Source organism: Protobothrops mucrosquamatus, unplaced genomic scaffold (assembly GCF_001527695.2).
Source record: "Protobothrops mucrosquamatus isolate PMUCROS unplaced genomic scaffold, P.Mucros_1.0 scaffold1014, whole genome shotgun sequence".
In the NCBI taxonomy this organism is placed as follows: domain Eukaryota; kingdom Metazoa; phylum Chordata; class Lepidosauria; order Squamata; family Viperidae; genus Protobothrops; species Protobothrops mucrosquamatus.
The window spans coordinates 338,264-359,974 of NW_015387250.1; the positions used below are offsets into that span (position 1 = coordinate 338,264).

General features: G+C 36.9%; 1 protein-coding gene across 1 annotated transcript in view; it reads right to left on the reverse strand.

The window, feature by feature from the left end:
- The window catches only part of MNAT1 (MNAT1 component of CDK activating kinase), a 104,710-nt gene that overhangs the window by 46,198 nt on the left and 36,801 nt on the right, over positions 1-21,711 (reverse strand). The window contains exons 2-6 of the mRNA XM_015819897.1: positions 18,363-18,515; positions 17,336-17,409; positions 13,038-13,141; positions 12,263-12,403; positions 4,463-4,588 (exon numbers count right to left, since the gene is read on the reverse strand). Coding sequence (XP_015675383.1) covers positions 4,463-4,588; positions 12,263-12,403; positions 13,038-13,141; positions 17,336-17,409; positions 18,363-18,515 — 598 coding nt within the window. The remainder of the gene's footprint in view (positions 1-4,462; positions 4,589-12,262; positions 12,404-13,037; positions 13,142-17,335; positions 17,410-18,362; positions 18,516-21,711) is intronic.

Consider the following 21,711-nt stretch of genomic DNA (forward strand, 5'->3'; position numbering starts at 1 on the left):
TCACTTCCGCGGCATCGTTGGGGTGGTCCGGGGTGGAGATGTACAGCTGGGTGTCATCTGCGTACTGATGAAACTCCACCCCGAAACCACGGATGATCTCACCCAGTGGCTTCATATAAATGTTGAACAGGAGAGGCGAGAGGACCGACCCCTGTGGTACCCCACAAGTGAGGCACCTCGAGGTTGACCTCTGCCCCCCCTGTTGATGTGTGGGAGAGTGTTGCCCTGGGCGCTGGTTGTTTGCGTTTTTTGTTTTTATTGTTTTGTGACATGCCAAGCATTATGGTTCATAATGTGGCAGTAATAATATATTCAACCAAAGAAACCCTTAGATCAGGGACTGAAAATTTTCAGCCTACAAGGCATTCATATTGACATATTTCCCCTCAAAAGCTTCACTCAGGCTGAATTAGAGAGCAAGATGTGCACAGGGCACAACAAGAATATTGGCTGAAAGCCGGAGGAAGCAAGTCAGGAAGAAATGACTTAGAACAAGAACTCCGATTGCGTGGACTCTCCTCCAGATTGAGTTCACCTGTACTCCAGATGTAAACTTGGGAAGCATCCAGTCATTTTGCTGGATTCCGTTTTTTCATTCTTATCCTAGACAGCGTGGCATCGGTTTTCAAGGTAGGGTCATAGGTCAGTGTTGAACAAATATTTTACATTCACAGCAACCCAGATTCAAGTCTTGCAATTCCAATTTAAGGAAACCCAAGTATTGGAATTGGCAAGACTTCTGTTCAGGGTGAAAGAAAACTAATACCAGCCAATTAGAATGGATAATATGGCGCTAAATGAACCAGTGGTCAGACAGACCAATAGTCTGATTATGAAAACTGACTCATATGTATTCATTTGGGAACCTAAGAAAGCAAGAAAGATCAAATCTACCCTTAAGACTTTTTCAGCTCAAAGTTAAAGAACAGGGAGATGAGTAGAGAAAGAAATACAAATAGAAAGAATCAAAAATAACAAATGTATGGGTATAAATGCAGTTTCATATATTTATAATTACTTATAAATGAGGTCCATTGACACAAAATCAGAACCTTGGTTTTAGCTGAGGATTTCGCTTCATTTGTCTAACTCAAAGATAAATAGCTCATGGCTCTAAGTCTAATAGCATTTTTTTTTAATAAAAAGGAAAGTACTGTTCAGAGTAGTTTCAAGCATTACTTTTTACTAAAATATGGAGGAAAAAATAGGGAATATGTAAGAAATTTGTGGGCACAATGCAACCTCACATTTAGCCCCCGTCCAGCTAGATCAGTGGTTCTCAACCTGTGGGTCGGGACCCCATTTGGGGTCGATCGACCATTTCATGGGGGTCGCCAAGCAAGGCTGTCCGCCATTTTTTTTGTCCGCCATTTTTCCCCCCTTTTCCGGCAGGTGCCTTACCTCCCTTGGGCTGGGCCAGCTGGTGGTCGGCCTGCTCCGTCTCTGCCGCTTGCCAGCTATGCCTCGGCAGGTGCAGGGGGCGGAACCACGCATGTGCGGCGCTCCCGGGCAGGGAAAGTCCTCGACTTACGACCGGTTGGGTAGTCCTCGACTTACGACCGGTTGGGGTCGCGGCATTAAAAAGGTTGAGAACCACTGACCTAGATTAACACAGAAATTGATTCTACAAAATGAGATGTTAAATATCCCTCTCTCCCTTGCATCCTTTTCCTCAACAGAAATAAGAGGCAGCAGGTAAGATGGGAGAAGAGAAATATCAGACCCACTGTAGCCAGGTTCCCTAGCAGCAATTTCACCCCCATCCCCTCATTGGAGAATGGCAAGGAGTCCAGATTGGCAAAGCAGCAGACATCTCAGTCCCTCCCCAGACCTAACAACAGGAGGGAGGGAGCTGATTGGGCAGTGGAGTGGTAGTGGCATGGCTGGATATTGACTAAGCTCATAGCAACTACAGGGCTAAAGTGGCCATCAATATATTCTCCACAAGATAGGCAGTGATTCCAAGAAGGGAAGATATGATGACAGAAAGATGAACATTCTACAAGAAAGCAATGTTAAGGATTTTTTTTACAACTATATGTCATGGTTCCGACAGATGAAATCAGTAAAAGAACTTCAAGGCAAGAATTCTTCCTTAAAGAACATTTTATTAGGATACAAAGTATCGGCACTTACATAGTTGAACCCAAGATTGAGCTTCCCTCCCCCCAGATACAAAGTAACAAGTTGCAATTCCCACCCCACAAAAGCTGTCATAAATCATGTTCACCAATTATCAGGTTTTTCTCTCCAGCTCCTCAGCCCACCAAAACCTTATCAGACAATGTCCTTGAGTTCCCACATTTCTACATTGTTATGGCTAGCTAAACCCTCAAGCATTCACCCCATCCCCCCTTCTACATCTGAACTCTAAAAGAATAGAAAAGGCACATTAAAAGCAAAAGTAAAATGGCTACTAATTCTCAGTCGTCACAGCACCGACATCCATTGTCACATCACCATTTTTTTTAAAAAATTAATAGTATAGAGAATATTACAGGCTAAGCTATATCTGGCATAAGGAGTTAAGGGATGACATGTGGGGAAACTGGGAAGTGTCCCTGCTCCTACTTTCTGAGGCCCAGTACTACTGCAACACACTTAAATTGGCCCTCAGAATGGGAAAGAATAGAAGCTAAAATAAGCTAATTGTGTCAACTGCCTTTACAACAAGTTCTAGTAATCCTTAAACTAATTAAACAATTCTATATATTAGTTGGCAAGTTAGCATACATTTTTTTTCAAAATTGATCTAATGACACTTTTCAGCACACAGCTCAAATCTATTTATGTATAGTAGTACCTTATTTATTAAAAGAGAGCTAATGTAGTGAGATGCTTAAGTATCAGCCTTTGAGCCAGTTATTTTTTTTCAGCCCATTCTACTTCACCAAGCTATTGTTGTAGGGATGAAATCAGGAGAGACCTCTCTACCTCCCCTCTCATGTAAACTACCACAATCTCTCTGAGAAAGGCAGGATACAACTGCAGTTAGCAATAACAGAGTTATATTAAACTGAGCTAAGACAAGTGAACACTAATTCTGGGCCTGATCAACAACTTGTCCTGTGTTATCCTTTCTTGGTATTCAAAAGAAAGATCACAAAAGAGAAATGTAAATATGAAATAATACATTTAAAACAGTACTCAGTTCAAAGATGTCAAGGGAGATTAACAGATTCAGGATGGCGGTTGCAACCATGTAATGGCAGTCCCACTTCTAAGAGGCAGACAGAAGTTATCTTGACTTTTATGACAACCTCTGCAAAGTAAAACTGAGAAAACTGCAAGATTATCATTACTGTCATACTTCAAGAGAAATAAATAATACCAAATAAAAGTTTTCTTTTAAAAAACCTTTTAAAATAAATCTTCCTGCTAGCAAGAATCTGCTCTTTTCCCGAAGAATGTTCAATGATTCCTTCTATCAAAAAACATTTACCAACATATTTTATGATATAAGAGAAAGATAAGATAATCTTCATTGTCATTTTTTTACTCTGAGCATACTGGCACACATTAAAAATGAAATTCTGTTGTCCACTCTCAAAAGAAAGTATATATATATACCCATACACACATATACACATGCTATATACATACATATATATACACATACATATATGTCCATTTTGAATACATAATGGAAAGAGGAAACTTGAGAGTTCACAAGGTTGATACTATATGGAAGAAAGCCTTCCTCTTTAACTCAGCCTTTCCCAAGCATAAGAGCTGTAACTATTTACCAACAGATTGTTGTAATCCAATGCAACTGGAGATCACTAGGTTGGAGAAATGTCCTAAACCACTGTCAAGATTGAATATATGTCTGCATATCTGTATAATCAAGATTAATTGAAAATAGAAATAAAAAGTATTATTTCTTCATAGTTATATCAAAGATTAATGTTATGTCCAAAGCCAGTCAAGAATGAATGCTGATCGTTGATAAAAAAAAAAAGAGTACATACAATCTGTAGCACAGCCAAGGAACTGTCAATTTTTATGAGAAAATAAACATATACCAAATCTAGTTGAACTCTGGAGAGATTCTTTTAGAGCTATTTCACACTATTATCATCCATATTTCTTAAAGAATAGGACTGTCAATCCTTCAAGACTGAGGCCAAAATAACATTTCAGATGTTATGTAAGCCTTTTTTCTGTCTTTTCAATTGCAACTGCTTTAAGGTTGTTGACTCACCAAAATTAATAATAATAATAATAATAATAATAATAATAATAATAATAATAATAATAATAATAATAATAATAATAAAGTTGGAAGGGACCTTGGAAGTTAATTAGTATACAATTCTGTTTTCTTTATCCCTGTCTTCTAATCAGTTAATCACAACTTAAGTGCTACAGTGAATCTAGAATTTAATTTATTGTTCCAAACTCAGATTGGAAAAGGAAAAAATAATTCTCTTATACACAGAGAAAGTTGTTTGTATCTTACCATTTTGATGCCTGTTGAAAATGCCACTGGTTTGACAGGTTTGGGAATCTCCAGTTGCATTTCTAGCTGTGTAGACCGATCTTTATGCTGGGCTAACAGCAAAGAAGCTGGCAGATGAGAACTTTCCTACAATCAAAATTAAAAACAGAGAGTAAAATATTTAAAAGCCATAAACCATCCACCATTACTGTCATGTATTCCTAGAACAACAAATTGCACCTTTCTCAAAAATGGCTTTCTCTGGCCATTTCCAGAAGAATGAAGCTCAATACTCCCGGTTTACCACAAAATGGTCATTTTTACTAATAGAAGAAAGATTCATTAGTCTCGTTAAATTAAAAAAAAACCTTATAAACATATTTTTATAGATTCTGCATTAACAAAAATGTAATAAAATGCAATAACCAAAAAGACAAATGTACTAAAATAGGACCATTATTCTAATAATTACATAAGCGTGTAATTAGTATCACTTTTAAAGTCATAATAATTAGAATTAACAATTCTAAAAAGAAGCAGCACAGAAAGTCATCTAAGCTGGATCCAAAACTTCCATCCGGTTTGGTTCTTCAATGGATTTTATTTGAGGCTGTTTGAAAGTTATTCTCATCAGTCATCTCACACAATGAGATTTCTTCTTTATTAGTTACCAGCTGTACCCAGCCACGCATTGCTGTGGCTGAGTCTGGTAAAAGCGTGTGTTGCTTTTACGTCCAACAGATGGCGCTGTTTTTCAAAAAAGCATGTTTTTACCTGTCACAGGTGTGACATCTATATAATATAGGTATATAAAAACACGCACGTATTCGAATACAACGTTGTGTCAAAATTTCAAAGCAATCGGTGAAGAACTTTCGGAGATTTAAGATTTTGAACAAACGAACATTTATATTTTTATTTATATATATATATATATAGATTTTCTCCTTTAATAATTTCTATGCATAAAAGCAAGACAACCTCTTTAATACAAAACAGTGCGCCCATTGATTCAAATGGTCAACAGAGTTGCTCAAAAACTTACTTAAAACTTAGGACAGCATAATAATATCACCCAGGCTAGCAAAAGGCAAATAAAATTTCACTCAATGTTTCCTCCGGTGAATTAGTTTCAAGACTTAAAGTGTTTCCTAAAGTTTTCTTTGAAAAGGGTGGACATAAGCTCAAAATCATATCACGGAAGGTAGTTGATTTTCTTCTTCCACTTTAGCTTAACTTGGAACTTGCCTATGAATAGATTATGGTGTGTTCTGCAGTCAGCCTCTGGGTACATTGTTGCTGTTATAACTGAGCTCTTCCACCTCCTTGTGTAAATAATATAGTCAATTTGATTTCTGTGTACTCTACCTGGTGATGTCTATTTATATAGGTGGTGTCTTGATTATCTGAAGACTGTGTTAGCAATGAAAAAAATCACCGGATTGGCAGAAGCTGTTAAGTTATTCTCATGCTTTATTTCTGTTTCTTAAATCATACAGAACTATTACTTTGCTCTTACTATTTCCAAGTTTGCTGATCTTGTCTCCAACCACAAGTAGCACATCCTGCTTGCCTATTGCATCAATTTCAGATTGCACTTGACCATAAAACTTGTCAACCTCTTATTCTGCATCAGTGAATGGAACATAAATTGTATATTAAAGGGGTATTCACAGAATCCAACTAGTATAACTGTACTGTACCTAAGTATTGCTGTTGCTATACCATTCCTAACTATGAAAGCACCATAGTTCCTTCTTTATTTTTTGATCCTGAATAGTCAAATGTTTGTTTTCTGAGTGAAAATGTCCAATCCCCATACATTTCAATTCACTGTTGCTTAAGATGTCAACAGGCAAATTCCTTTCAGTATTTTGAGGTTTCCAATGTTCAGGCTTGTAACATTCCATATTTCCACTTTAATTCTACCTTTACAGTTTCAGATTCTCTTTTCTGTATGTCAACATCAACTAGGCATTCTGAAAGTTGTAACCTATCCATGTCATAAACACGATTAGTACGTAGTCAGAAAGATACTCAGTTCTTCCTCAGTATCATGATGACCTGATCAACTGAAACTACATTGTCAGTGGTTACTGGTTGATTTCCAGACCCAATTCAAAGTGCCAGTTTTGGTCATTAAAGCCCTAAACAGGATAAGACCAGGTTACTTGAAGGAAGATCTTCTTATGTATATACCTACTCAGACCTTAAGATCTTCTAATGAGGTCCTCCTCCAGATCCCACCACCAAAGGAGGTGTGGGTGGCTCTGAAAGTGAGAAATCTTTTTCTGTGATGGCAACCTATATGGAATGCCCTCCCCAAAGAGGCTTGACTGGCACCCACCTTAGAATCATTTCAATGCCAGACGAATAGCTTACTATTTTCCAAACTCTTTTTATTTTAAATTTTAATTGCATTTTTAACTATATTTTAATTGTTTTTATTAGTGTTATAATTCATATTGCTTTTCATTTTGAATTACTAACGCTTAGTGCTACTTATTATTTTATTTTATATATCATTTGATTTTATTGTATATGCTTTCACTCAAATTGTATGTTTAGCATGTTTAATTGTAATAACTAAAACAAAGCTTTGGCTACTGAGCAGTTAAAGGTTATAAATACATAAATACATACATACATTCATACATACATACATACATACATACATACATAAACAAACAAACACATAAACTCATACATGCATGCATACATACATACATACAGTACATACATACATAAAGCTTTACATGCTCCATCCATCTAATTTTCTTGATAAAATACAGAAATGGTATGCCACCTCTTCTCTCGTGCAGCATGAAATCATCTTTGCTGTTGTGTGATTATCTTCCTCCTGCTACCAGATATAACTGCCTACTTGATACAGCTAGGCAACTGGGATGACCTTCACACCTTGGGTGATTCTGATGGGAGTATATATTCTTGGCATGGCATATACTCTTAGTATTCTTCATTCATACTTTCCAGCAACAAAAACAACAGCAGACACACACACAAACCCATGATGCTGCAGCACAGCAGGAATGGGGGCAGAGAGGAAGAATAGAAAAATACATATGATTGTGTCGTTTTTTTATTAGATATTATTAACATTAAGTATCTCTTTTTGATGCCCTTTAAAAAACTGGAGCAATTGAATAAAGATTCCAGCTTACTGAAACAGAATTAGAACCCGAGTCCACTTACCATAAAATATTTAGAGTAACATAAACAAGGGTTTGCCATTATTTCAAATGAAGCATTTTTTTCAAAATATTTTCCAGTTGGTATTCTAATTGATATTTATTTCACAAACTGTGCAGTACATATCACACATTTCATAATGTGAAAGAATTGGTTGATCTACTTGCTATAATTCTTGAGAGATTAGGGAAGAAATATAATTTCCTGTTCATGTAATGGAACTGTTGGCTTACTATGATTTTTGAAATGCATAAATGATCTCCTTATCGCACAACAAACAGAAAATGTGTCCAGTTATGGGATAAAATATGTGCTTAGGCTTAGTTGTTTTTAAGGTAATGGGTGATTCTACTTTAACAGCAAAAGAGCACCAAAATACATATATCTATACATTAGTAGGCAGTTTGGTGTAGTGGCATCCAGACTGGAAACCAAGAAAACATAAACTGTAGTCCCTCCTTGGGCACAAAAGCAACTGAGTGAGCTTGGGCCAGTCACTTTCTCTTAGCCCTAGGAAGGAGGCAATGGCAAACCGCTTCTGAAAAACCTTGCCCAAAAAACTACAGGGATTTATCCAGGCAGTCTGTGAGAACTGGACAAGAATGAACAGGGAAAAAAATAATTACTATTATTGAATGAGAATTTGTACTTGAGGAGAATATTGAAAATCCTTACTACTAATACAACTATTTTAGAATATTTAAACACATTTCAGAATTAGGAATATTCTTCAAAATATTTTTCTTCACAATAATTAACTTTTGAAGTTGGCCTTAAACAAAAAAGATTGACAGTATTTGCCTTAGGGGAAGAAAATAACACAAACTCCTGCCCTTCACTTTACCTTTCGGTCATTAACAACGTACTTACAATAGATATGTTTAGTAACGATGTGTACCCAGAGGTCTTTCAATTACCTATTTTGGTCATTTTCTAAAGATTATTTATAACTGCTCTTTTTTGCAAGGCATTTGGCAAAATGGATTTCCCATAAAACCAATTGCTTTATAAGAAAATAATGTTCAGCTCATCTAAATTAAAAGAGCGTTTAAATTTGAGTTGGAAACACTTTGGTGACTCACTATAAGCTTTCCCTCCTTTTCCTCTCTTAAGTCATTATAAAAAGTAAACTGTTAATGATAAAGCTATTTTGAATTGACCTTTATAGTCTAATTATATGTAAGGTACATCTACTTTCAGGAATACTTCCTATATAGTTCCTTCCTTGCCACATGAGAGCAAAAGGTATGATCAGTATTCTTCCACTTAGCCGGGATAGAGAAACCCTCCTTTGGGAGGGCCAATATGGTGAGAGACTGTGCTCTCTCTGATTATAGTATAAGACTACAATGAAGAGGAACTAAAATAAAATCCTCTCTTAGTTATAAAGCAAGCTGAGTGTGGAGCTAGTCACCATCTCTCAACTTAGATTATAGAACTTCCTACCCAGAGGTTGGCTCCTTCAAAAAAACTAGCCAAGATTCTGGATGAAGTCCAGGGTATATTATTTACTGGCTGAACTTTGGCCAGCTGAACTTTGACCAAACAGATCTTCCCCTTCCCTATACCCTCATGATCTCTTCTAGAGGATCATCCAAAAGACTGCTTACTGAAGATTTAATTAGATGTAGTATTTTTATTCTTTTTTGAGTATGACTTTGATACACCCCATCTGAGATATTTGCGATAAATATTGTTAATAAATGACAGTCGGTCATTTCATTAAAACAAAGCCATTGGCTGGTTTCACCAAAAAATGTTTAATCAAACCTATTAACAATGTGGCAGCTACATTTGCACATGTGCAAAGATGGGGAAATGGTTGAAGAAATTTTAAAGCGCACAATTACTGGTAGAAACCTAGTGGGTAGTATATCATTTGTTGTGAGGAATTAATGTGAAAAAATAAATAAATTACTGTGACCAAGAGTATGCTTATATGGAAACAAAAATACATTAAAAGAAACATAAAATATGGTAAATGCAGTAGGAATCAAGTCCTCAGACCCTTATGAAATGCATCTTAGAATACTGAAAGATGACTAAACATTGTCAGGTCCTTTATTATTTAACTTTGAAGAGACCTATGGAATTGGGGAGATGCCGAAGGACGAGAAAAGAACAAATGTGGCCCCTCCTTTTCAAGAAAGGGGAAAATAGAGAATCCCACTGAGCCTCACATCAGTACCTAAAAAGGTGTTACAGCCAGTAATAAAGTAGGTCATTTGAAACCATCGTGATTTCTAAGAGTCAGCAGGATTTTGCAAAAAAAATAAGTCATATTAAATAAAGCTCACTGTCACCTTTAACAAAGTAAATATTTTGGTGGATAAGAGGAATGCTATGGATATAAGCTACCTAAATTTCAGCAAACTTTAGACAAGGTTCTACATAATATTCTCATTGACAAGTTGTTAAAATATGATTTAGATGGTACAACACTAAAGAGACAGCAGTTAACTGACTAATTATGAGAATCAGGATTAATGGTTCTACATCAAGCTAGTAATTAAGGATCTATCTTGGAACCATATTATTCAACATTTTATTAGTAACCTGGAAAATGGAATTGATACCTGCTTATCAAATTTGCAGATAACACAAAATTGGAAGGTTTGCCCAACTCCATTTTGTGATGTTTTAAATGTTATTGCATGACATCTTGAGTCACTGATGTTTATGCAGTCCTACAAGTTAAATAAATAAATCTTTATTCCTTTGGCTCTACAATGATGAGACATACCTGGAATACTTTGTATAGTCACTATATTTACAAAAGAACATTGACAAATTAGAACCAACTCAGAGGAGGTTAACAAAATTGATAGAAGCACTTTAGTGCTTAATATATTGTCAGCAACATATTGTCTGGATTTCAATACCTAGTTTACTAATACATATTAAGTTCCTTTCTCTCTACCTCATTTTTCTAGCCAATGATAAAAAGTATCCCATGTTCTAAAATAAACTGAGTCTTCTTTTTCTTTCATTTTCAATGTCAATTGATTGTAAGATCTATACAGCAATGGAACAGGCTACCTAAGAAGATTGTAACTTCTTTCTCTGGAGAATTTTAAAAGGAGGTTGGACAGCCATCTCTGGAGCATGACTTAATGAGTTTTTCTGTATATTGCAGACTAGTAGGTCAAACCCTAGGTAGTTGCAGATTGCACAGTGCAAATGAACATTCCCCATCCATCACAATTATACTTTTCCCCCTTTTGTACTGCTAGTTACTAAACATTTCCTGGAATGCTGAGCCTCAATTCAAAATGATTTTTGTGTATCTAGCTCTCCTACAAAAGCTAATGGAATTTACTAGTGACTTGAAGATTTCAGCAGATAATGTGGAGTGGGCATTTGATAGAAATAGAAAACATCATGAGGCTAGTCAATGGTAAGTTTTCCTAAATGTTACATCAAAGAAAGGACTGCTATTTTCCTCAGCCCTCATACGTTCAGTTTATTTTCACTCTATTTTCTCTTATTCTGCAAGCAAAAATTCAAAATCATTTGTTGTTTTGAATATAACTATTTGAGATTTTAGATGTTGGAATAGCCCATTTTTGTTTGCTTTTTTTACATTCTTTCAAGCTGAAGCTGATTTGGAAATATTTTATATAAAGACTGAAGAGGGGTGGGAAATGAGATTTAGAAGAAATATATCCTTCATTTAGTTATTTTAAACTGTAAAAAAATTCCCCCACAGCTTAAAAAAATATACTATGGGATAAAGGCTGGGAAGAGCCAGCATGCAATTTCCCCTTCCTTACTTCAACAGGCTTGCTTAAGTTAAAGAGAAGCATTTCCCCTTCTAGCTTTGAAACTGTTATTTATAAGAATTCAGCTCCAGATACATGTCCATCAACTTTGAAGCCAAACAACTCCAACTCCTCCTCCTCCTCCTCTCTACCCTAGCTAACAAAAGAAGCAATCAGCAAACCACTTGGCTCCACTCAGTGTATTTTTCCATGCTAACTGGTTGGTGAGTAGTCTTTCCAAGGATGCTCTCTGCTGCCAGGTTACCTACCAACTCTGCCAATTTTGAGATAAGGGTGATAGCTTCAGCTGCCTTAATAGTTTTTGTAGATGTAGTTGGCTCCTGCCTTACTCTCCCACCTTTCAATTTAGGTTTAAAATATATCCATAATCCTGTGTGTGTGTGTGTGTGTGTGTGTGTGTGTGTGTGTGTGTGTGTGTGTGTTGAACTGACAACTAATTACGAAGAGAGAGAAAAGAGAAAAGGCAGAAAAACCAGTTCTCAGCAGAAATCCAATATTCTACTCCAGCTCATTCAACCAGTATAGAGTAAAAATACTAGTATTCAAATCCCTATATAGTCTCAGTTTTTGTTAAGCTGTTAATAATCTATTCCATAGGACTGTCTAAGAAATAAAGATTACAGATGTTTCTTGAATTTCATAAGGAAAGAGCTGCAATGATTGCAAGAAGTAAAAGAATAATAAAGGAAAACTCTGAGTTAATCCTTTAGTATTATTCTTTGGTGGTAGGAAAAAAGGAATAAACCATACAAAAGAGAAATATAATCAGTCCGTTTCAGAAGTCAGTAATATGTAGTTGCTTATTAAACCTGTCTCTTTCATTACTTACCAACTTATCCAGAAGTTCCTGTTTATTCTTCCTCTTCAACATCTGTTGCATTTGTTCCTCCTTTTGTATAAGAAGCCGCCTCTGTTCATTCTCCTGCCTTTCAACCTCCAGTGCCTCTTCCAGCTCATCTTGTTCTCGAGACTAAGCAGAACCATAATAATTAATACTTCTGAACTGAAACTTGTTAAAGGTACAAGACTAGGGCAACAGAAAACGTGGAAAAAAGCAGCTAGTATCTACACTTAGGAAAAGTCAACTATGGACATCAAGGATATTATAAAGTTTCTTGTATCTTGACACAGATAGGAGTTGATATCATCCTTTCCCATAACAGAAGTCATCTCATGAGCGTCCTTTTCAGACTAACAAGATAAAGGTACCAAGATCTTATTTCCTTAAGAAATAGGCTAAATCTCATTCAAATCTAACAATAGAAACATGTCCAAATGATCTGAACCTCCCTTATTTGTTCAATCAAAGATTAGATTAAATCCATGTTTCAAGAATTCTAAGCAAAGCTGGAAACCAAATATACCAAAAACCAAACATGTTTTTCCTTATATGTCATGGATACTTCAGTCTACTCTATTTTCCCTGGTGGTTTGTTGAAATGACAATGCAGATATCTATATCCTATATGTTCAAGTCACCAGATAAAGGAACTCAAAAAATGGATGAGCGGATGGAACAGGTGCTTTTAAATATTTTGCTATTAATTCCTTTCTTTCAATTAATTCAGAAAAAAAATGACACAAACAAGCCCTACAAAACTTACCAATTTAATCTTATTTTTATGAATAACTTCTTTGTTTTCTTTCTGGTATATTTCCATTTTCTTTCTTGTGCTTTCTACATCAACATTGTTGGTGAGGTTGAATACTGGATCAATTTTGATTAAAAAAAAAACAATGGGGAAGGGGAGGGAAGGGAAGAGAAGAAGAGAGGAGAGGAAAGGAGGACAGCTATATATCAGTAAACATTAAAAGCTCTGCCTTTGTTCCAAAAATAATATTTCCCAAAATATTCCTATTTTTAAAATAATAGTTACTATTAGAAATTTTGGAAGATGTTTCTTCTAAAAATTAGTGGTGAGATTATCTATATTCACATACTTTTATTTCAATTTTGTTTTATCCTAAGTTGTTCCATAATTCTATCAAGCAACAGCCTAGTTATTGTAGTCACTGCTGAAAAGATAGGTCACAGGATTATTCTAAGGGTGAAAAATGCAAAATTCAAGCATTATCAACTGTACAGGAAGAGAAGCAAGTCTCTAGAAATGCAATGAATTCTTCAACAATGCTGAAGTCAAAGTCTAGATTTGATTGTATTTTTCCCCATTATGCTTCTTATATAATACCACATTGTTAACTTTTGGCTCAACCATACTTGGAATCCTGGGTACAGTTCTAGACACTGCTCAATTCTTGTAAGAATATTGGGAAGCTAGAAAGGATGCAGAAAATAGTTCAGCTATACTACAGGCTGGGGTCAGAATAAGGCAGCCACTTCTGATTGTCAAAGTTTAGAATAAAAAAGCCAGCAAGCTGTTAATGTTCTGTGAAAAGGTGTTTGTTTCATTTTGGATTTTTGCGTAAGTATGCCACTGAATGATATTAGAACTTCACGTGAGTTCTACCAATATGTAAAATGGAATGAACAGATAAAATAAAGTTTACTCTATTTTGTTATTTCATAAACAAAATAATCCAACATGTGAAAAATATAGAAATGCAATTGTCCACTAGATTCTGTAATGGGTTGTATCACCTTTAATCACAATAACCACCTTCCCCATGTGGTTCTAGTTCATTCTCAGCCATGAAAACTCACTGGGTATAACTTTGGCCTAAATAATCTCTTTCACAAAACTAAGATTATTTTTGTGGAAGGAAAAGAAATAAAATTGTGCTACTCTTAGATACATGCACATAACTAAATAAAAATACTGCTAATACCATAATAACTTCCTATAATCTTGATCAATATTGTGTTTTGTTTATGAGTTATGAGTTACCTAGGAATGGAAAAATAAGGCACAAAATAGAATGTATGAGTGAATGAATGAATGTTATCATTTAACCTTTTATCAGGGAATAGCATCTATGGGATGTTCTCAGTGGTAATTAACATAACTAGCTTTGGACACCCATGTGACACCTTCTCACAGTTTAGCACCTCCAGTTAAGCTAGGACTGCAATTCCCAGAATGCCCATTTGTCAAGCTGGGACAGGATATAATGCAGTGGACCATGAAGGCCCATTTGTTACTCTATTTCAGGAAGCAAATTTCTCAGGTTGGCATTAGTACAGATGATTGTTATGTAGACAACTGAGAAAAGTCTTTCTTATGTGATCACACTGAAGCACAACATACATTTCCAAATAAACCTGTCTTAGGCCTTCACAATCCGAAGAAGCAAGAAAAAAGGAGGTAGACAAATGTAATTTTGTTCATCTCTCTTTCGTTCTTTTACATATTGGCCTGCCTTTAAGATGTTAAGATACAGCACAACGCAAATTGTTTTTAATACCACTTTCATATCTTTAAAAAACCCTCAAAATCAAAAGAAGAAAATTCCAATTTAACTTGTAAGGCTGTGTGGTGTGAGGTAGGTATGTATGCATGCATTCAAAACCACACACACAATCACTAGTCAAATTTGTAGTGCTGGGGGGAAAAAACCCAGTTCAGCTGCAGCACAAATCTCCCACCACAGAGCTGGGGATGCTCAGGCCCAGCTCCCTCACTCAGTGTGCTACCTCACCAGAAGAGGGAGCTGCTAGCCTTTTGTTCAAGCTCTTTGGCACCACAGGTTCCAGAAACGGCCAGAAAGAACTATTGCTTGTCACCCATCAAGACTGGATGACAAAAAGAATCATTGGCCTTCATCTCACTGTATAAGGCAGTGTTTCTCAACCTTGACAATTTTAAGGCATGTGGACTTCAACTCCCAGAATTCCACAGCCAGCATTGCTGGCTGTGGAATTCTGGGAGTTGAAGTCCACATGCCTTAAAATTGTCAAGGTTGAGAAACACTGGTATAAGGCTTCCCAGGTCTGAACTGGCTCTTCAGAATTTGAACAACTTAATTTTTGATCAAAATGACATCTATACTTGCTTCAGGCGAATTGGCGTGTTAGCTCACCCTCCTTGCCTGATCACACCTGATATCAGCTTTGCTTCGCCTGTGTCAGCTCTCTTGTCCAAAAATGATCAGTCAATGCTTATTTGTTTGTTTTGTGTTTGTTTGTTTTATTCAACTTATATGCCATCCATCTAGCCTGGTGATGACTCTAGGAAGCTTACAATCATTAACAACCAATAAATATATTAAAAATTAAAACAATAACATTAGTTTAAAATAATGTTAGGGAAGAGAAGGAAGAGAATACAATGCATATGGGAGGGGGATGTGAAGGGGGGTCTTATCATTCCGTTAACCAGAACGACGTATCCCCATTGGGATCCCAGACCATTTGGCAGAGCCAAGTCTTCAGGCCTTTTCGGAAGGCCAAAAGGATGGGCGCAGATTTCATCTCGAAGGACACAATGTTCCAAAGGGCAGGAGACACATCTGAAAAGGCTCTTCCCCTGGACCCCGCCAGCTGGAATTCCCTGACCGATGGAGTCTGCAGCATGCCCCTTCTACCAATGTAACTCACCCATCTAACCTGGTAACCTGGACCCATGCTATGAAGGGCCTTAAAGATGATAACCAACACCTGGACCCGGAAGCAAACTGGCAACCAGTGCAACTCGTGGAACAGCAGTGGAGCATGGGCTACCTTAGGGGCTCCAAGAAGTGTTTTTCGCAGTTAAATTCTATGCCAGATGCAGCATCTGAATATTCTTCAAGGGTAGCCTCATGTAGAGCGCATTGCAGTAGTCCAAGCAAGACATGACCAGGGCTTGAGTGACTGAGCACAGGAACTTATTACAGCTTGATTATTTTTTTGAATACAATAAGAAACAGGACTACTGAAAGTAAAATAAATAACAGTGGCACTGCAAGTCACAACCGTGTGAAATAATTTGTACTTACATTAATTTGCTTACTATTACCCACTTTTGACTTCTTTTTATGATACAGTTAAGAGCAGGGGCAGAAACAAAAAGAGAAAAGTAAAACCAAGAGCAAACTTTAATGCCCAGATAGCAAGCAAGAGCTAATGTAGATCCAGGGGACTTCTTAAAGGGAAAGGTTTGGGCGAACTCAGCCCCAAAGGTCATGCATATCTCGCCACCTATACTCGGATAAATTCTGTGCAGGGTAAGGAGAGGAGGATTCGATTGAAATATGCACACTAAAAGCTCACTGGAGTATAGCCATAAATAGAGGGAAGGCATTAAATATTAACAAGACCTCAAAGAGCACATACATCTCTCCCCTATTAACATGCCTTGGTCTCCAATGGAAGAAAGATCCTATTTCCCACCCAATCCTTTAAGTCAACATTCCCCAATGAGAATGTTCTGTTACAATTGCCAACAAAATGAGACAGCCCCCAAGCTATAGCATCTGTAGGCCTGAAATCCAACAAAGAAGGAGAGAAAAAAGAGACATCATCTTGCTCTTTAACTTCTGTCCTTCTGCATTAGCCCCATAAATACATTGCCAAAATGTATGTAGGGTCAAATGTCTTGAGTCCTCCCAGCTACTGTACTTGAAGCAGCAAGAGGATTACAGGGGGGCCATATGGCTACTGTCACGGTGAATAAAGGCAAATGGAAGCCAAGATTAAGAACCGAATGGTACTCCTTCCCCTTTTTCTTTGGAGGGAGTTTCTCTTTTGCAGTCCCAGCAATAACCTACAAGGCATTTTTATAACCACATCTGCTGTATGTGTTTCCCACCATACCACAACCCATCCTTACTATGACTGCTAGAAACATTTATTACTCAGATGCATCCCTCCAATTGAAGAGCTCTTGATTAAAAATGCAAGGAGAAAGTAATTAGCCAATCAGCAAGTGCTCCAATAAAGATCAGTGAAGAGAGGCTCAGCTTTAACATTCAATGAGGAAATAAAAGCATGCAGGGCATCAAATATGCACACATTAGAACTTACCAATTTCTTCCACTTCTTCCAGGAAATCGTTGTATTCTCCTAAGCTGGGGAAGTCATCCTCTCTTTTATTGTATCTTTGCAAAGAGACATACAAAAAAAAATAGGATTATATCTGGGCATTCAAAAATATAAACTTCTGACATTCTGTCTTCATCCTTTCTGAGAAGCCAAGCACTCAGACTTTATCTAAACTGATCTTTTCTGAACCTTGAGTGAGTCAGCAGCTAATAAAAACGCTTCCCCAAAGACAGCAGAATAGAGGAATGACAAATGGATAAAAGGGATCTAAAGAGCTAAGAAAATTATAATCTCAAGTTTGTTATTTCATTTAAAGGTCTTGAACAAGATCATATAAGCCTGAAGCCAGGTAATGACTCATATTTTTAAATGATTATGATAAGTTAGCTAAAGAGCAATAAGGAAAAAAAAGTAAAAATACCATCCTTACTAGTTTTTATGCTCAGCAACTTTGCTGGTTTTAGTTAATTCCACATAATAGCAATAGCACTTAGACTTATTATACTGCTGCATAGTGCTTTGCAGCTCTAAGCAGTTTACAGAGTCAGCACATTGTCCCCAATAATCTGGGTCCTCATTTTACCGACCTCAGAAGGATGTAAGGCTGAGTCAACCTTAAGCCGATGAGAATCAAACTGCTGGCAGTCACAGAATTAGCTTGTATTCATGTTAACAACCAATATTAAAACTCCCAACACATCAGAACTAAGAGAAAGAATTGAAGTTTCCTGCCTGAAATATTGTCATATGGAATGATATTTATGCACAAATCAGGTGTCTTTGTTTCTTTGTTTCTGTGCATTGCTCTGCCCTATTTTGTATTAAAAAAAACAAAGAAAAATACCAGAAAACAGAAAAAATACTTTCCTGAGCAATATATTGAGATCGAGATAAGAATATTTTGCAAATATTTTAAACAAACCCTTTTCACAAACATGGCTAAAATGAATTTGAAAACACAAACAAAAAAAGAAGTGGCTTCTCTTAATTGAGGCTTTCTGATACTTACATTTTCAGCACCTTCTTACGGATTTCCACCTCCTTGTCAACAGCTGGATCCTCAAAGAGTTGTACTCTGAAGTTGCTCTTCCGCAAAGGGGTATCACACTCTTGGCAATTCCCAGCTCCCCGAACAAACAGCAGCTCCACGCAGCTTTCACAACTGAAAGAGAAAAATCACTGGATGCTAAAAAATAAATAAGTGATAAAATAGACAGGTGGTCCAGTAGGTAGCTTCATATTCATGTTTCCTTTTTATTTTCAAAGGGAAGGGGGGGAGATAAATCTATGCATGAAAAAAAAAGAGTAACATATTACAGATGTGAAAGATTCCAGAGAAACAATAATCCAATTACTTGGTATAAGCAGTGGCTTAAGCATTCATGGCAAAAAAGATGAAATCAATATGGCTGATGGAAGGCTCTCTCCCCTTCTCAAGCACCAGCAAAGGGGAAAATCTTCAAAAAGTGCTTTTTACAATCTCCAAACTGAGATAGTGAACCAAAGAAAGGGAAATGTAGAAGATGGTCAATTCTACAGCATTGTAAGCAGAGATGGTTAAAAATTTCATTTCATTCTCACTGTTAAGCAAGTCAATCCAATTTATACTTCCAAGAGTATGCTCATTCGAGTTTTTATATTTCTTCAAACACTGTGGTATATTCTTGATCTAAGCTAAATAAAAACAACAAAGCATGTACTCAGAACACATTGGGAATAAAAATGTGTATTTTGCAGGAAGTGAATTGATTGTTCCCACTGACACAAATTGTAGTTTTCATGTTTCACTTCAAAAGAATTTGAGACATAGTGTTGTTGTTTTATTAAAATAGGTGCATTAACCCCTACTAGCGATTTAATATGTTCCTTGTTTCTTTGGGGTTTTTAAAGCAAAAATGTACCTTCATATTTCAGCAGCACAAGGTCACTGTCTTTGGAAGTCACACACAATAAAATAGTAGAGGCTGCCAGAAGCCCATAGATTATCTATTCCTGATATAGAGGAAGAAATTGAACCTGTATAAAATTTTGCAATGTAAACTGCTATTTGCTTCCTGTTTTAGTTAGTCAGTTACTCCTTGCTTCCAAACCAGTTTTTTTAAAAAAAAAATTAGTTTCCCCAATAGTCAATATTCTAGAGTCATTCTGAGTATTATAGCATGATCACCTAAATCTTAAGATTTATTTTACTTTGCAAATCTTGAGGATTATTAATATCTCCCTCGCAACTGAGGAGACAAAAAGCACAGTTTTACCTGGGGGAAGCATTTCAGACAATGAAACCTGAAGTGACAATGAAAGGGCTACCGCACAAGGTCCTCTCCCAAAAGGAGAGGTTGTTCTGTCTTCTGGGTAGTATGTAAAATGGCTTTTATTTTTTATTTTTTTTGAAAAAGCCAGTCAAAGATAGGGAACACTCCTCACCTCTGGTCTATAAAATGAAGACATGCACAGCAACAGCTAGTTTTAGAAGGTCACCAGAGAGCTAGTTAGACTAGATTTCAGGAGGAAGCAAAACTTTTGAAATATGCGATTACAAATAGTCAAATCATTACTGACTAAAATCCTCATCTATTATTTTGGCCTAGGGAAATGGGAAGGAAAATTGATCCATAAATATCAACATACAGAACTTCCAACAAATTACAGAAACCAAATTGTATACATTATACATTATGCAAAAGGCTAAATATTGGTAATAAGATGGGAGGGAGGACAGTATGATACAGAACAACCAGAGTCGAAAAGCTAAAACAAGGAAAGCTCAACAACTCGTAGGTTCTAGTCTTCAGGTCCGCTACTCCAGCCTGGTGTCCTCCAAATGCTGCATGCTTGGTTGGAATGGCAGGCAGCATAAAATCATCTTGCCAAGTTCAGAATGAGCATAAGTGCATGCTCACAATTTCTTATACATATAATTTTTAGGAGGAAAAAGAAGCAAAGTTAGGACAAATGCTTGTTCTAAACATGCATATCATCCAAATGGCCAATTGGATATGGCAAATTAAAGCCATTTTAACATCAACTTTGTTATGTAGAATCAAAGACCAATAATACTTAAACCTATACAGAAAAATATACCAATATCTGAAGGTAAATGCAGCCAGATAGATCAAAATAACACACCAACAAAATAGTTTTAAATAAAAAATGTAAATGTAAATGTAAATTGAACAAAACCATGCCTTCCCCCAAAAGGATATGTAAAATCTAAACAAAAATAAGGTCCCAAATGAATTTTAACATCTCTTTCCCATTTAAGCTAACAAGATAGGCTCTTCTCTTTAAAGGAAAAATTTGGATCCAGTTATTTCAAGTAAAGGCTATGCAAGGGGGAAAAAACAATCTGGAGTTGCTCAGTAAAACTAATTGGATGTACAGTACATCCAATTTTTTAAAAAGAGAGATAATATGTTCTGGTTTATGAAATTCATCACCACAAGATGACTATAGCAGAAGAAAAGACAATGGGATACATCTCTCATAAGAGTTAACTATATGAGTATCAGCACTGAGCTCAATAATAGTAGAAGGCTGAATATCACTGGCCTCCAAGAAAGAGGGTTAAGAATAAGATTTGCTTTGGTAAGATCCAGCAGTGCTTCTTTTATATTGAGAGGGTTTTTTGAATACTGTTTTTCTCCAGACCTGGTAGCCTCATGGATACATCAGCAAGATGTTGAGACTCTAGAAAGAGGGCAGAGAAGAGCAACAAAGATGATTAGGGGACTGGAGGCTAAAGCATATAAGGAACGGCTGCTGGAATTGGGTATGTCTAGTTTAATGAAGAGAAAGACGAGGGGGGACATGATAGCAGTGTTCCAATATCTCAGGGGCTGCCACAAAGAAGAGAGTCAAGCTATTTTCCAAAGCGCCTGAAGGCAGGACAAGAAGCAATGGATGGAAACTAATCGAGAGAAACAACCTAGAACTAAGGAGAAACTTCCTGACAGTTAGAACAATTAACCAGTGGAACAACCTGCCTCCAGAAGCTGTGAATGCTCCAACACTGGAAGTTTTAAAGAAGAGACTGGACAGCCATTTGTTTGAAATGGTATAGGGTAGTGATGGTGAACCTTTTAGAGACCGAGTGCCCCAAAACTAGCCCCGCCCTGCTCCCCCACCTGCCCCTGCTCTACCCTCATCCTGTCTGCTCCATCCCACCCCACCCCACCCCACCCCCTGCCCTGCCCACCACCCCACCCACCTGCAGGGCAACTCACCGCCTCCATGGCCCGCCGCAGATCGCCCAGGCATCCCAGAAGTGCCATGGCGTCCATGCCCTCTGCTCGCGCCCTACAGCATCAACTGCGCATGATGGGGCATGAAGGCAGAGTCTTGTCCCCGCTGCCTGGCTG